General features: G+C 40.4%; 1 protein-coding gene across 1 annotated transcript; it reads right to left on the bottom strand.

Annotated features, from left to right (window-relative positions):
• Positions 1–14,239: 14,239 nt before the first annotated feature.
• Positions 14,240–16,217, bottom strand: LOC101299316 (UDP-glucose flavonoid 3-O-glucosyltransferase 7-like). The gene has a single exon (XM_004304666.1). The coding sequence runs from the start codon at positions 16,081–16,083 to the stop codon at positions 14,650–14,652; it is 1,434 nt and encodes a 477-aa protein (XP_004304714.1). The 5' UTR covers positions 16,084–16,217; the 3' UTR covers positions 14,240–14,649.
• Positions 16,218–16,450: the final 233 nt, after the last annotated feature.

Raw genomic sequence — 16,450 nt, 5'->3', positions numbered from 1 at the left:
GAACGAAGACTGTGAGCAAGCCTTCATGAACTTGAAGAAGGCTGTGATGGAAGATCCTGTTCTTGCCTTGCCAGACCTGAGCAAACCATTTAAAGTGCAGACCGATGCATCTGACTTCGCCCTAGGGGGAGTCCTATTACAAGAAGGGCATCTAGTGGCGTATGAGAGTCATAAGCTCTCACCAGTGGAAAGGAGATATACAGCCCATGAGAGAGAAATGTTGGCTGTGATCCACTGTTTGAGGACTTGGAGGCACTATTTGCTAGGGGCAAGTTTTACTGTGAAGACAGACAACTCTGCAGTTAGTCATTTCCTGACACAACCGAAGTTGACCTCAAAGCAAGCTCGGTGGCAAGAGTTTCTCGCCGAGTTCGACCTCCAATTTGAGCACAAAGCAGGGTACACCAATCAAGTTGCGGACGCCCTAAGCCGCAAGGCCAACCTTGCGGTCCTTCGAAACCTGGCAACTTTGTCAGGCAGTGGAGTTGCCACGACATTAAGGAAAGAGTAAAGGCTGGTTTGGAGAAAGATCCCGTGGCTCAAGGCCTCGTAAAGCTAGTGCGAGAAGGGAAGAGCCGCAGATTCTGGTTGGAGGACGGCTTGTTAAAGACAAAAGGAGGAAGAACATATCTTCCCCGGGTGGATGGATTGCGAAGAATGTTGATGCGAGAGTGCCATGACACCTTATGGGCAGGGCATCCCGGGTGGCACAGAACCTATGCCCTCCTGAAACAGGGTTACTACTGGCCGCAGATGCGAGACGATGTGATGGAGTACACCAGGACGTGTCTCATCTGCCAACAAGACAAGGTAGAACGTCAGAAGACAGCTGGGTTGCTGGAGCCGCTGGCAACACCCACTCGTCCATGGCAGAGTGTCTCCCTCGATTTCATTACCAATCTCCCGAAGGTTGGGGAAGTATCTGGAATCCTGGTCGTGGTGGACAGGTTCTCGAAGTATGCAACATTTGTTCCAACATCGAAGCATTGCTCGGCAGAAGACACAGCAAGTCTCTTCTTCAAACATGTGGTGAAGTATTGGGGAGTACCACAGAATATCGTTAGTGATCGAGACCCTAGGTTCACAGGGTCGTTTTGGACAGAGTTGTTCAAGCTACTGGGGTCTGAACTCAACATCTCCTCAAGTTATCACCCTCAGACGGATGGGCAGACTGAGAGATTCAATGCAATGTTGGAAGTATACTTGAGGCACTTTGTTCATGCAAATATGAAGAATTGGGTGGAGTTACTAGATGTGGCCCAGTTCTGTTTCAATTCGAAGAAGAGTTCAGCCACCAACAAGAGCGCGTTTGAAGTGGTGACTGGCCAGCAACCACTCTTGCCTCATACGGTGCAAGAGGTATACAAGGGGAAAAACCCGCGGGCTTTCAACTTCACCAAAGAGTGGAAAGCCAACGCGGACATTGCTCGAAGTTACTTGGAGAAAGCTGCGAGGAGAATGAAGAAGTGGGCAGATCAGAGTCGCAAACCCCGAGAGTTCCGAGAAGGAGACATGGTGCTCGTGAAGCTGCTCCCTGAACAGATCAGGAATATGCGCTCCACAGACAAGCGGTTGTTCAGGAGGTATGAAGGCCCACTTCCGGTCCTTTCGAAAGTGGGGAAGTACTCTTACAAAGTCAACATCCCTGCCTGGATGAAAGTTCACCCTGTCTTCCATGTCAGCAACCTCAAACCTTACTAGTCTGATGCAGAAGATCAAGCCCGCAACCAGCCTACTCGACAGCATGTGGAGCTCAAGACACACAAACCAAAGGAGGTAGAAGAGATTCTGGCCGAGAGAGTAGTTGACAAGTTCGAGCAGGGGCGGGGAGACCGCCTAGTTACAGTGCGCTAGCAGCAGTACTTAGTGAAGTGGAAGAAGATGGGCGAGGAAGAGATCTGTTGGGAGAATGCCGAAGCCCTGAAGAAGTTCAAGCAGAAGATTGAAGACTTCAAGCTCAGTTCAAGCCCAAGGCAGTCGTCGAGAGCGCCGACAGCTTAAGTGGGGGAGGATGCAGTTATGATCTTGCAATCGAATTACATGATCTTCATCCAATTCGCAAAATCCCCAATATCTTGTTGACAAAATTAATGACGGAGACCGCCGATTTCTTATCATGTACCGGAAGATGATACCTTGTTCCGCCAATGATGGACAACGTCTTCTATGCTACCTTGTTCCGGCTCTGGAAAGCTCCGGCAAGAACGACGGCACGCCGCCATCTTGGGCAAGCTCCGTGTTAGGGCCAAGACATGTAATGCCACAAGCAACCTTGCCTAGGGTCATGAGTCAAGCCCATGGTTGGTTGCTTGTGTGCAAGTGGCATTATTGTAATTTCTATTTTCCTTGTATTTTATTTTATTTAGCTTGGCCCTCCTTGGCTTTTTGATGTTTCCCATAGCCAAGTGAGAATTTGGCCGATATGCTCTTTGTAGGGGAGTTCCTAGTCGGCGACGGTTGGACTAAGGAACTAGTATAGGTAAGCACATGTACTTTAGCCCCTACTAACGTCTTACCATCAATAAAGAGAGGAATTATTCAATCATCTGTGTCCCGTGAGATCATTTCAACTTTTTATTCGAGTGCCCGCTCGCTCTTTGAGCTCGCTCCACAATTATATAAAACTGTGTTCTTGCTTGTTGCTAGCATCATATTAATATCGTGTGGTTTCCATTGTTCCTTGTAAGGTGCGCACAAGGCTGACTTGCTACCTTTCAAAGGCTAGCGAGTGCCGCACGGTCCTCTTTGCACCCTCGCAAAGTCGGCCCGTGACACTCCGGCTAGAAGACATTGTCCCTGTGACTCCATGCTAACTTGGCGAAATCCTGGCGAAATTTTTATTATGGAATTATTAATTAACACTTAACAGAGTTAACCATTTGTTATATGACTTGGATAAAGATAACAGGTGTCATTGTCTGAATGGAGTCACAGGGAAGGAGACAGCAATTTAGGGACAGAAGATTTTCTCCCGATCCGTTGTTACTTGACCGGCCGTTTAATTAGGGTTTATATTATAATTAATGAAATAATGTAAAATAAAAAGTTTACATATATCATAGGTTTTTACCTTCATGGTTTTTACATATGATCACATATTCACATATATTGCACTACTAGTCTACCATATAAACACGCTCAATCCACAATAACACTGTGCCTTCCCATCCACAATGGATCTCCACAAAACAAACACAAATCTAAACGAAAGCCAACAACAGATCTCTCCAGAAACAAACAAACCTAAACGGAAAGCCACAACAATGGATCTCAAAGAATCCATCAGCAACCAAACTGACGTCGGATTGGAGAACATGGTGTACTCCCCAGTATCCATCCACGTCGATAGCCGCCGGGAAAAGGAAAACTAGTCCCGATCTGGACCAGTTTCTCTCTTTCCTCAAGTCCAAGTCCGTCGACGACCTCAACTCCCTCGCCTACAATCTTGTCACTTCCATTTTGGCCGATGCATCTCGCGGCGGCGGGCCATGTCTGAACTTGGCCAATGGTCTTAGGATCGACGAGTCTTTCCCACTGGATCATTCTTACATGAAGGTTCTGTTCGAGTCTTACAAGGCAGCTCTAAACCAATTCGATTTCAAATCCAACCCGGAAGGAGTGAGAACCCAAGTGAACTCCTGGATCAACAAGGAAACCAATGGCCTCATCCCTGAGATTCTTCCTCCAGGCTCAGTCACCATGGAATCCAGTCGCATCTCCGCAAACACCTTATATTTCAAAGCAACTTGGGATGACAAGTTCTTTGAGAAATCAAGAACAAGGGACGGTGAGTTTCACCTTCTGAACGGTGACTTGGTAGAGGGAGTACCTTTCATGACCAGCATAGGTCACTTCTCCATAAGTGCATACGATGGTTTTAAAGTTTTGCAACTTCGTTACAAACGAGATTTCAAGGATTTCATGGACAAGATGCAAAAGATGGGCTGCTAGCTCTGGCCGGGAGGGTTTGTTCAGAGCCTGGGTTTTTAGATCGTCATCTTGAATGGAACCAGGTTGAAGTGTGAAAATTCTTGATCCCAAAGTTTAAGATATCATCTAGGTTTGAGGCCTCCGGAGTTTTGGAGAAACTAGGGCTGCCGGCTGATGGCATGGTAATGATACATGAAGCCTTGATTGAAGTTGATGAAAAAGGCACAACATGCAGCTCCTTCATGTTTCTCATCACAGAAGGTCGTGGAACGGTGCTGTTCTTGGGGCATGTGCTCAATCCCCTTGCTGGCTGATTATTATGTACTGTTAGTCCTTAAGATATATATGCTTTAAGGGAAAATGCAATTTAGTTGATGACTCTGCTCCTCGAGCAAGTTAATTGCTATGTTGTGCATAGTTTTAACTTTTGGATCATATTTTGTAATCTGTTTTTTTAATGTGTTTTTTATGCTCATGCCATACACTTTCCTTCTTCAACGAAATTAAGTTGTATAAATGTTTGAGCCTAGTTGATATTTCAGTCCAAGACTATATAATAAGTCTTGGATAACATTTGGGTCAATACATGTGGCCCTTTTTAAATAAAGCTCGTAAGGGAATGCAAGCTACGGAGGCACGCGAGATGGTTTCCTACAAAGACTGTAGCGCATCACGGGATAAGGACGCTTGTATTTGAGTTCGCATAGGGGTCTACAGTGTCTTGGATAACGCGGAGGCAGTGCTTGTGACTTAGGCGGAGTCTGGCTATGTGACGGGACACATGTCGTTTAGTTGTACGTTCAGTTCGCGAGTGAGACGTATCCTTATGACATTCTAACTCTTGAGTCCGAATTGGATTGGGGTTGCATCTCTACGAACTAGGTGCGAGTCGCTATATAAGGAGGGTTCGAAGATCAGTCAAACACACAATCAAATCATATACAACTCAACAAATCTTCGAGCTTCTTGAAACCCTAATTCTAAGCACATCTCGCCTTAGTCTTCAGAGCCATTTCGGTCTCGCCCTCGGTTACTTTTCCATTAGATTGCTCTACTCGCTTCCTACAGTGAGTATTGATTGCAAGTGAATAAGTGAGCTACTCGTAATCCCTCGTCCGTGAGGTGGCACCGGAGCCCTTTTCGCTTGATTAGAAGCCAAGCATGCGCGCAATTTACATTCCGCATCAGCGCGGTGGCACGCCCGCAACCCTCATTTTTACTTTTGGTATCGCTAAGTTACCTCTCTGCCCTTGCTGAGGATCGTGGCCAAAACAATAAATTCTGTTCTTCTAAGTTCTAATACATCCATCCCTCAGTATTTCTGCAACTACATGCATGTTGTATAGTTAATTTTCAAGTGGAAGCATAGGATTCTTGGAGCTATGAAATGTTATGTATAATTGTTAAAGGGTACGGTAATGTAGGTACTGGTGGTGAGGGGTGTTGCAGCCAATTTACCTATATACTATTTTGCCCCTATTATTTTTAGAAAACCACAATACTGCCATTAACACTAGATACACACACACACACAAAACTTCTCAGCTGCGGACGTCCGCATTTATTCTTACGGTGCGGATTTCCACTTTACACTCACTTTTCAATCGAATTGTCACATCTTCACCATCTAATATTTAGATACTAATATATAGATCATTTCAGCAAAATTTCAGCCAATTTGGTTATCATTAAGGCACTCAAAACTGCGTTTTTCTGTTATAAACATGAACGGTTCAAGTTCGACAGAATTATGTTCATCCATTGGTTTAATCGAGTTTGAGTGCTTTAATGATAACTAAATTGGCTGAAATTTTGCAGAGTTAATCTATACATTAGTATCTAAAGACTAGACGGTGGAGATGTGAAAATTCGATTGAAAAGTGAGTGTAAAGTAGAAATCTGCACTGTAAGAATAAATGCAGACATCCGCACCTGAGAAAATATGTATATAAATATATATATATATAATCAGTACGATTTTCATCGTGAAGGATCGAGAACGATTTGGGCACTGATGTTGGCATCGTGAACAATGTGCGGAGCCTTTTACCCTGCTGATGGGCTGTGTAATTATGTATTTACCCTTTGTTTCAACTCTAGGTATAAATTTTATCTTTTTCGCCGTTTCTCGCCCTCTCTCGCCCAACATTTCTCCATCTTTCTCACTCTCTAGACTCTTCTCGAAATAGCTTCAACATTTCTCACAAAGCAGAAGACTCTAGAGATATTAATATATTACCGCGATAATTTATGTGTGATGCTATTAACACACTCATTTTTGCTTTTAACACACCCTATATATAGTGAGAACCAATCATCAATTAAATTCAAGTGACAAGTTTGTAAATAAAATAAAATTGTGTGAATAGGAAAATAGATGGATTAATAACAATACCCTTTAATTTATTACCCTGCTGTTTCACGGAACTATTTCTGTCATTTTCTCTTCTGATTTATATATGTACAAATCAAAACAATTGGAGCATTTATAGTTTTGGTAGAAGTGTATAATACAAGACTAGATGTTTTGTTATATAAATGTTGTTTTTGTGAAAACTTTTATACATATATGAAATATGTATAATGTGGATATTATACCGCGCCAAGGCGCGGGTATCAACTATAGTTTAACTTTATGCTATAGCATGGTCGACTGTTCACAATTTTTTTTTTTGGTTCTGAAACAAGTAATTTAGATTTTTCTAGATAGGCTCTCTCTCGGCAAAGAAATTGTTGCCCTTCATTTTTTATTTTTCTTCTGTCTCCTGAATCTTCTGGATCGATCTTGTCTTTTCAGACCTCTTTTATTTTTATTTCTCCCGTCTCTCTGTCTTTGCATCTCAGAGAATATCGCTGTTTCGATTCATCTCTTTCACTATTATTCTGTTTTGTGCCTATTTAACTATGTACATTTGGTTGTCGCCTGTTCATAAGAATGTGAACAATGTGAAATTACTGTTCATTAACAACAATGAACTTTTTTATTTTTATTTTTGTTCTGAAACAGGTAATTTAGATTTTTCTAAATAAGCTCTCTCTCGGCAAAAAATTTTTTGCCCTCCATTTTTGACTTTTCTTCGGCCTCCTGAATCTTTCGGTTAGATCTTGCCTCTTCAGACCTCATTTATTTTTAGGATTAAATTCAGTGTACTACCCTGAACTTTGAGTCACTCATCAGTTGTGCCCCTCTTTTTTATTTTTTCATCACGTGTACCTTTAAACTCTTAAAATTCATCAAGCTAAGACAAAAATTCAAATTCCATCCGATCATGACATGAGCGTCTAACGTGGAGGAGACAAAAATGGCCCACATTTCAGTCCTCAACCCCAATTTTGGAGAAAAGACATAACTAGCCCTTGTTCCTTCTTTTTTTTTGGTCGAAAGCCCTTGTTCCTGTTTGCTATCGATCTCTTAACCTCAATATAGACCAAACCCAAAAAAAAAACACGCATCAATTCTCTCTCTCACTTCGTTCCCGACCCAGAAACGCCCAGATTGATCAACAGCCGAAACCCATATCGAACAAGATTGAAGACCCTGATTGAAGAGATGGTTGAGCCTGATGCGTGGATACCGAGATTAACAAATGGCGAACAAGGGTTGTTGGAGGAAGCCGAAAAAATCCCTAACTATGGTGAGTGTTTAATTTCGATATGAACATTAGGGCTTGTGTTTCAACTTTGTGCAAAGGTTATTGGTTTTGATTTTGGGGTTTATTATCTTGGACTGTTTGAAATTTTGATTTTAGGGTTTATGGGAGGTAGGTTTCAATTTTTTGGGGTTTGGAAGATTCTGATATGGGGGTTTGGAATTTAGGGTTTTGATTTAGGTTTGGAAGCTTCAGATGTTAAGATTTTTATAGGTTTTTATAAGAGGGTTACTGGGGTTGAATTGAATATGTTAGCTGAGACCATGTGTTTGTTGTCGGGCTGTGAACAAAGGCATTTAAGAATGGTTAGTGGTCCTATAATACAAAGCTTGCATATAAGATCTGGTCACTCTGGTGTATATAATTGTTTGAGCGCTTTCCACCTTTAGTGTTACTTGACAGCCTGCAAGTAAGGGTTTAAGGTTCCTGTGAGGTTGTCATGTAGATTAAACTTGTTTGAACTATAGAGGAATCAAACTGTCATTTTCATTGTACTGTGATATTTATTTCAAAAGAAAGATACAAATAAAACGATCCCAAATAAAACACCACAGAATATGACCATTGCTATGATTGTTATTTTTCCCTTTTAGAGTTGAGGGATAATGTGAAGTCGTAGCAATTGCAGTTTATGAGAGGCATGGTTTGGTTTACGAATCAGATGATTTGGTGTGTATATATATACGTATGTAGATGACACTGTTTTAGTTTCTCATATGTACGAGCTTACGAATTATTTCTTGTGAGAGAATCGCGGTTTCTTCTCTTGCATTGCTTCTCTTGCTTTAGCCTTTTCATTGAATATAGATCTGAGACTATAGTTGAGGGTCTTCTCTAATATGTTTTTAGGTCAGACGGTTCTATCCAATTTGTGTTAATGAGTAATCAATATGCATACACTAACAAATTTGTTTTTTTTTAACCTTCAGTGAACTCTGATTATGAAGACCTTGATGACATGTTCATGTATGAAGACCAAATACCTGGTTGGATCCGGAGTCAAGCTCATCAAGCAATGTGGTAATAAAAGAGCCTGATTCTCCTAAAAAGAACTCTGAGGTTAACAATGCAGCAAAGGGTAAAAGGTACCAAGTTTGTGCAAACAAGAAGGCTCTTCTTGGTGTGAAGTTTGTTGAGCCCCGAGATGAATTCGAAGTGCCAACTCAAGCTAGCAAAGCACCTGTGGTGATGGATAAGAGGAAGGGTAAGAGGAAAACAGAGATGGAAGAGCAAACTGGTGACAGCGACAGTGAAGATGTGTATGGGCCTGATGAGTTTGAAGGTGGTTTGTCAACTGAAATTAGTGAACATGGTTTGTATGAGAAGGGCAGTGATGATGAAGATGATGAGAGTAATGATGAAGATTATAACCCCGCTAAGAATGATGATGATGTTGCAGAGTATAAGATTGATGATGATTACCTATTCGATTGGTTAATTGAAGCTGAGCCTACTGAGGGCATTGAGATGGAACCAGAAACTATAATTTTACCTGCTATTGAGGAAGGAAGTAAGGGTGATGAAGATGATGAAGCTATGTTTGGGGTTGTGGATTCTGATGAAGAAGCAATAGGAGAAGAATATAATTCTGATGGGGATGAAGTTAAATATCCAGAGTTTAACCCTAAAGTGGACATGGAGAATCTCTCGTTTTGTAAGGGTATGTTGTTTGCAACCCCTGAAATACTTAGAGCAGCTATAACAGAGAGGGCAATCCAGAAGGGTTAGGAACCACTTTATGACAAAAGTGATAGCAGCAGGTTTAGGGTTATCTGCAAAGTTGAAGACTGCGAGTTTGAACTCTTGGCGTCGAGGATGCAACATTCTAACACATTTCAGATCAAAACATATCAAGGAAACCATAACTATGCAAGGGTGCAAGAGAATTGTGTTGTGAGGGTACCATACCTTGTGAGGAAGTGTTCTAAATTCATTCAGATGAAACCAAATATTGCTATAGGTAATAGATGTCTTCATATCATTTAAATTGCAAACTTTTTAAACTTCATATGCAATTGTTTATGTGTTGATGCCTTCATATCATTTTCTTTGTTTTATATGACAGAGGCATTAATGAATCAGATGTCATCTGGGATTAAGGCAAAAGTGTCATATCAACAAGCTTCTAGGACAAAGGTAGACGCGTTGAATCAACTGGAAAGGAACATGAAGGAGCAATATGCAAAGGTGCAAGATTATGCTCAAGAACTGAGAAGGGTGGAACCTAACACCACGGTCGATATGAAGTGTGATTTCAACAACCTTGAGAAGCAACCTGTGTTTGAAAGGATGTATATATGCTTGGGAGCTTTGAAATAGGGTTTAGGACTTGATGGCTGCCGTTTGAAGAGTCCCTATGGAGGTCAATTGTTGTGTGCAGTAAGGTTGGATGCAAACAACACTACCTATGTTGTTGCTTACGCAATGGTTGAAATGGAGAGCAAATTCATGGATTTGGTTTCTGAGGCTTTTGGAGAAGTACCTAAAGATAACTGGAGAAGGAAATGGCTTCACTTTCATATCTGATAAGCAGAAGGGGTAGCTTCCAGCATGTGAACTTGTCCTCCCACTAGCTGAGCACAGGTTTCGTGTGAGGCACTTGTGGACCAATTTCAACAAGAAGTTTCCAAGGAAAGAATTGAAGGATCAGCTTTGGGCAATCGCCAAATCGACAACAATGCCCTATTACTGGAAAGAGATGACTCTATTGAATCAGATGAGCACAGAAGCTCATGAATGGTTAACTAGTAAGACTGTTCAAATGTGTCATTTAAATTCATGTGTGATTTCTGGTTCATTTGTGGTTTCAGTTTAGTTTTCTAACTTTACCAACTTTTCTAACTTGTATTGATTTCCAAAATCTTTTTCTTTGCTATATGTCCCATTTGTAGTACGATAAAGATCAGATTCAATCTATAGTTCTTTTACTTTTTTCCTTTTTTTTTTTCTAGAAGAGAATCTATTTATAATTAAGGTATACCTAAATGCCACTTCTATTACTTTTTCTTTATAGGTTTCATTTTATTCATACTAAGATTGGCTGTGTGATTCATATGCTTTGGTATCAATGTTTTATAAACTTTAATTTCTGTTTTGTTTTTGTTTTGATTGTACTCTATTTTTACAGACCTTAATGAACCTACAAGAAGTCCTAAGCATTGGTGTAGATCACATTTCAATGGCATTATGAAATGTGATGTGCTTCTAAATAACTTGTGTGAGAGTTTCAACGCCTTCATACTTCCAGCTAGGTCTAAACCTGTTATTTCATGCTTTGAAGAAATCAGAGTTAAGTTGATGAAGAGGATTGCTGTTAGGAAAGAGAAGATGAGCAAAGTGGTGGATACCATCTGTCCTAAGCCTAGGGAAATTTTAGAGAAGAATAATGTGAGAGCAAGCACATATTGCAACCCTAGTACCACTGGAAGCACTAAAATAGAGGTGGAAAGCATTGGAGGAAGCAAATATGTTGTTGATCTACAAAGGAGGACTTGTGCTTGTAGGAGATGGAACCTCACAGGGATACCTTGTAAACATGCAATTTCGGCCATTCATTTCATGAGGGAGAAGCCTGAGGATTATATGGATGCATGCTACCTCAAAAAGACATTCCTTGCAACTTATTCCCACACAATTCAACCAGTCAATGGGATGGATTTGTGGATGCCTTCTGATGAACTTGCCATCCTTCCACCTCAATACACTAGGCAGCTTGGGAGGCCAAAAACCAAGAGAAATAAAAATGCAGCTGAAAAGGAGAATGATGGTCCTAAGCTTGGGAGGCGTCAAAGGTCCTTAAAGTGTGGAACTTGTCGCAGATTGGGCCATAATTCAAAAACATGTCATAGGCATCTTCCTCCAAAAACACCAGTCAGTATAGTCACTAATGCTCAAAAGAAGAAGCTGAATACCGGAGAGGCCTCCTCTACTAAGGCTAAGGGGACCCAAACCCCCCCCCCCCCCCCCCCCTCCTCAAAGTCAAAGAATGATCTAAGAAAGAAGGCGGCTGTTAAAGCTAAGGATATGAAGGTAAAGTAATGATTTGTTAAGTGTGTTTAATTTGTTAGATGGTTGTGTGTTTAATTATGGATTATTAGACATTTATAATTTGTTACATCTATTGTAAGAAAAAAGAGCTGCACAGAAAGCTGCAGCAAATGCAACATCAAGGGGAGCAGCAAGGGTAGCTTCAAAGAAAGGCAGACCACCAAAACCACCAAATGATTCTTCTACCTTGTCACAAAGTTCTCAAGCTTCATCAAGAGCATCAGTGAGGCTTAGGGCTAAAAATGCTGAAAAATAGGGTATGTAAGGATGATAACAACCATATTCAGGATTTGAAGATGCAAAGTTGCAACTTTTTGCGCAACCATGTTTTGTGTTAAACATGGTTGCTCATCTTAATCTTTTGCTGTATTTTCATGATTAAGGCTAGAGATTATGCAACTTGATGTTGGTTCTGATGTTGACTATGATGGTTATTGTTGGCTTGGATGTAAACCAAACATGATGCATCTATTTGGTTGTTATAATGAATGTCTTTTTTTTGGATTTTTTTTTCTTCTCATTTTTGTCTTTTTTCCCATGTTTGAACTTTTCTGGAAATTCTTGGTGTTTAAGATAATGAGTAGTAGATTTGATGTTTTTGATCTTACATTTGGTTTTAATTTTTTTTTTTTAAGGTGTAATGACTTATCTGCCCTTTGGTTATGGTTGAGGACTGAAATGTGGGCCATTTTTGTCTCCTCCACGTCGGACGTTGATGTCATGATCAGATGAAATTTAAATTTTTTCTCAGCTTGATGAATTTTAAGAGTTTAAGGGTACATGTGACGAAAAAAGAAGAAGAGGGGCACAACTGATGAGTGACCCAAAGTTCAGGGTAGTACACTGAATTTAATCCTTATTTTTATTTCTCCCATCTCTCTGTCTTTGCATCTTAGAGAATATCGTCACTTCGTTTCATCTCTTTCAAGATTGTTCCGTTTTGTGCCTATATACTATTGCTTTATTAACTGTTCATAAGCACTGTGAACAGTGTGCAGACCTTTTTACCATGCTGATGGGTTATGTAATTCCGTATTTACCCTCTGTTTCAACTCTAGGTATAATTTTTTATTTTTTTCTACCGCTTCTCGCTCTCTCTCTCGCCCAACATTTCTCCATCTTTCTCACACTCTCTAGACTCTTCTCGAAATAGCTCCAACATTTCTCATAAAACAGAAGATCGAGTCTAGAGATATTAAAATATTACCGTGATGATTTATTACCCCGTTGTTTCACAGAACTATTTTTGTCATTTTCTCTTCTACTTTGTACACGACAAATCAAAACAATTAAAACATTTATATTTTAGGTAGAACACAAGACTAGCTAGATATTTTGTTGTATAAAGGTTGTTTTTGTGATAACTCTTATACATATGTGGAATATGCATAATGTGGATATTACACCGTGCCAAGACGCAGGTATCAACTCTAGTTTAACTATATACTATAGCATAGTCGACTGTTCACAAGCATGTGAACAGTGAACCTTTTTTTTTTTTGAAATTGGTAATTTAGATTTTTCTAGATAGGCAATGAATTTTTTGCTCTTCATTTTTGACTTTTCTTCTGCCTCCTGAATCTTTCTGATCGATCTTGCCTCTTCAGACCTCTTTTATTTTTATTTCTCCCATCTCTCTGTTTTTGCATCTCAGAGAATATCACCGCTTCGTTTCATCTCTTTCACTATTGTTCCGTTTTGTGCCTATATATTATTGCTTGGTTAACTGTTCATAAGCACTGTGAACAGTCTCCGAACCTTTTTACCCTGCTGATAGGCTGTGTAATTCCATATTTACCATTCATTTCAACTCTAGGTATAATTTTTTATTTTTTTCCGCCACTTCTCGTTCTCTCTCTCGCCCAACATTTCTTCATCTTTCTCACACTCTCTAGACTCTTCTCGAAATAGCTCCAACATTTCTCACAAAACAGAAGAGTCTAGAGATATTAATATATTACCGTGATAATTTATTACCCCGTTGTTTCATGGAACTATTTCTGTCATTTTCTCTTCTGTTTTGTATATGTACAAATCAAAACAATTGGAATATTTATATTTTGGGTAACTCTAGGTATAATTTTTTTTTTTCCGCCGCTTCTCGCGCTCTCTCTCTCGCCCAACATTTCTCCATTTTTCTCACACTCTCTAGACTTTTCTCGAAATAGCTCCAACAATATTTCTCACAAAACAGAAAAGTCTAAAGATATTAATAAATTACAGTGATAATTTATTACCCCGTTGTTTCACGAAACTATTTCTGTCACTTTCTCTTCTGCTTTGTATACGTACAAATCAAAAAAATTAGAGCATTTATATTTTGGGTAGAACACAAGACTAGCTAGATATTTTGTTATATAAAAGTTGTTTTTGTGATAGTTTTTATAAATATGTGGAATATATAATGTGGATATTACACCGCACCAAGGCGCGGGTATCAACTCTAGTAATAGACGAACACAAGACACACAAAAGAGTGAAAAGACATTACTTTGACTCCATCTGACATGTACACATTGGAACCTAATATGCTGAGCAAGGTTTTTCCATCATTGAGAACTTCATCCTCGACAAGTTCACTGCACAAGGCAAGATTATGTTCTTTTCTTGTTGTCTTAATGATCGCCGAATATGCTTAATATTTCTAAGAGTGAAAATGTTTACCGACTAAAACATACATTGGCTATAGTTTTTACCCTAAAATCTTTTACCTCCACCGATAACAATTATATCAAAACGATGCCTGTGTACCGATGCAAGTTTCATTTTCGTTTCATAAGTAGAGTTGAGCAAAAGAAAGAGGACCTATTCTCTAACCAAGTATTTTGTGTCACAAATGGAATCCGGAATGCAAACATGTATCACTCCTTTCAGTGGACTTGCACTTCGTTCTTTAATGAAAAGATGATGATCTCATTTTCCAATGGTTTGCATCATACCATATTACAAAGTATAAACCAAACAAAATGTATACTAGATTGTGTCTAAACTGGAACATTGCTGCAAAATTCCTTGGACTTCTTTATCCTAGTTGTTGGGATTTCAACTCTTGAATTAGCTTATTAAAATCCTGGTATGATGATCCTCCCTCTTCAACAGCCCTCCTTGCTTGCTTTCCAAGCTCCCTGGCTCTGCTTCTCCTTTCTTCTGCCTCTTCTCCCACCATGATCTGACTCACAGCTTTCACAACAGCTTCCTTCTTCACACTATCCCCAAAAAGCCTGACCCATTTCTGAGTTCCAACACCAACTCCAATCTTAAGCACCTGGGTCACCAATTTCTCATTGTAAAATTGCTCAGCAGACACAGGCCATGTCACCATAGGAAGCCCTGCAGAAATGCCTTCCAATGTGGAATTCCACCCACAATGTGTCACAAACCCACCAACACTTGGATGGTCAAGAATCAAAACCTGAGGAGCCCAACCTCTGATGATCAATCCCTTGCCTTCCATCCTCTCTTCAAATCCTTCAGGCAACCACTCATCCATCTCATCTTTGCCTTTCCTCACCACCCAAATGAAGTCCTGCCCAGCAGCTTCTAGAGCCATAGCAATCTCCTTGAGCTGAGTGGAATTGAAATCGGCCACACTCCCAAAACAGACATACACAACAGAATCTGGTTTCTTTGAATCAAGCCATTTCAAACACTCATGCTCATCAATTGTGGCTTCTTTTCCTCTCTGTACTTTCTCCTCAGTTTCTCTGTTGCATAGAGAAACAGGGCCTATATGCCATGCCTTTCTCCCCAACTCATTTCTGTAAAAATCTGCATAAACCGGTTCGAGCTCATAGAAGCTGTTCATAATGATTCCAAAGCTCTTCAACTCGGCTTCTCTAGCCTCTTTCAGCAACTGGGTCACATCATTCAAAACATTGTTTTTGATAAAATCAGGCAGTTGAGCTCTTGTCAATTCAATCTCACCCGGCAAATAGGGGATCACAAAAGGCTCCGTGTCACTTGAAATCTTATTGTAAGGCTCATAGACCTTGACACAGTCCGAAGCACACATAGCAAAGAAGCTAGTCCCATGAAAAACCAACCTCGGAATACCGAACTTGGCAGCAGCTTCAGTAGCCCAAGGAAAGAACATGTCAGCTACTATGCAAGTCGGCTTGACCTCCTTGAGAAGCTCCTCGAACTGTGGTTGAAGCAAGCGTGTGGCTTTGAAGAAAGGGTTGACTAAATTAGGCGAGGGCAACGTGTCGACGTTCTCACAACCTTTTGGCAAACCAGCCTCTTCGCTTGGGAACTCGATGGCCTTGATTTGGATGTTGAATTTGCTCGACTGGGTCGTTTGGGCGAATCTGATGGCGTTTAGAGGGGTGGTGACTATGGTGATCTTGACGCCGTGTGAAGCAAAGAGCTTGGCCATGTCGGAGACTGGGATCATGTGGCCGTGAGCCATGAAAGGGAACAAGAATATGTGAACAGAGTCATGGCTTTCGCTACCCATGTTTGGATTTCAGAACTCAGAACGAAGATGAAGAAGCAATAGGTTAAGGGGGTAAGATGTGTTTCAGTGTTTGTGATTATGCTTCTCTGGCGGAGAACGTGTTAACCTTTATATAGGAAATAGTAGTCCTTGGTAAAAAGAAAACCAGAAGAAATGGGATCGTTCTTTCAGTCCTCACTAGTTTACTATATACAGAAACAGACAGACATGGATATGAGCCATTCATTATACAGAATAAAATTTGGGTTCTTCTTCCACGCTAGAAAACATTGAATAGAGAAAGCATCCTTGTCATTAGTCATTACGCATAAGAATTCTCTTCATTATGGGATTTTATAGTAATTTATAGTAAAATTCAGGAAAAGTT

This window comes from Fragaria vesca, linkage group LG6, assembly GCF_000184155.1.
Source record: "Fragaria vesca subsp. vesca linkage group LG6, FraVesHawaii_1.0, whole genome shotgun sequence".
Lineage (NCBI taxonomy): Eukaryota > Viridiplantae > Streptophyta > Magnoliopsida > Rosales > Rosaceae > Fragaria > Fragaria vesca.
This window is presented reverse-complemented; position numbering and strand designations above follow the sequence as displayed.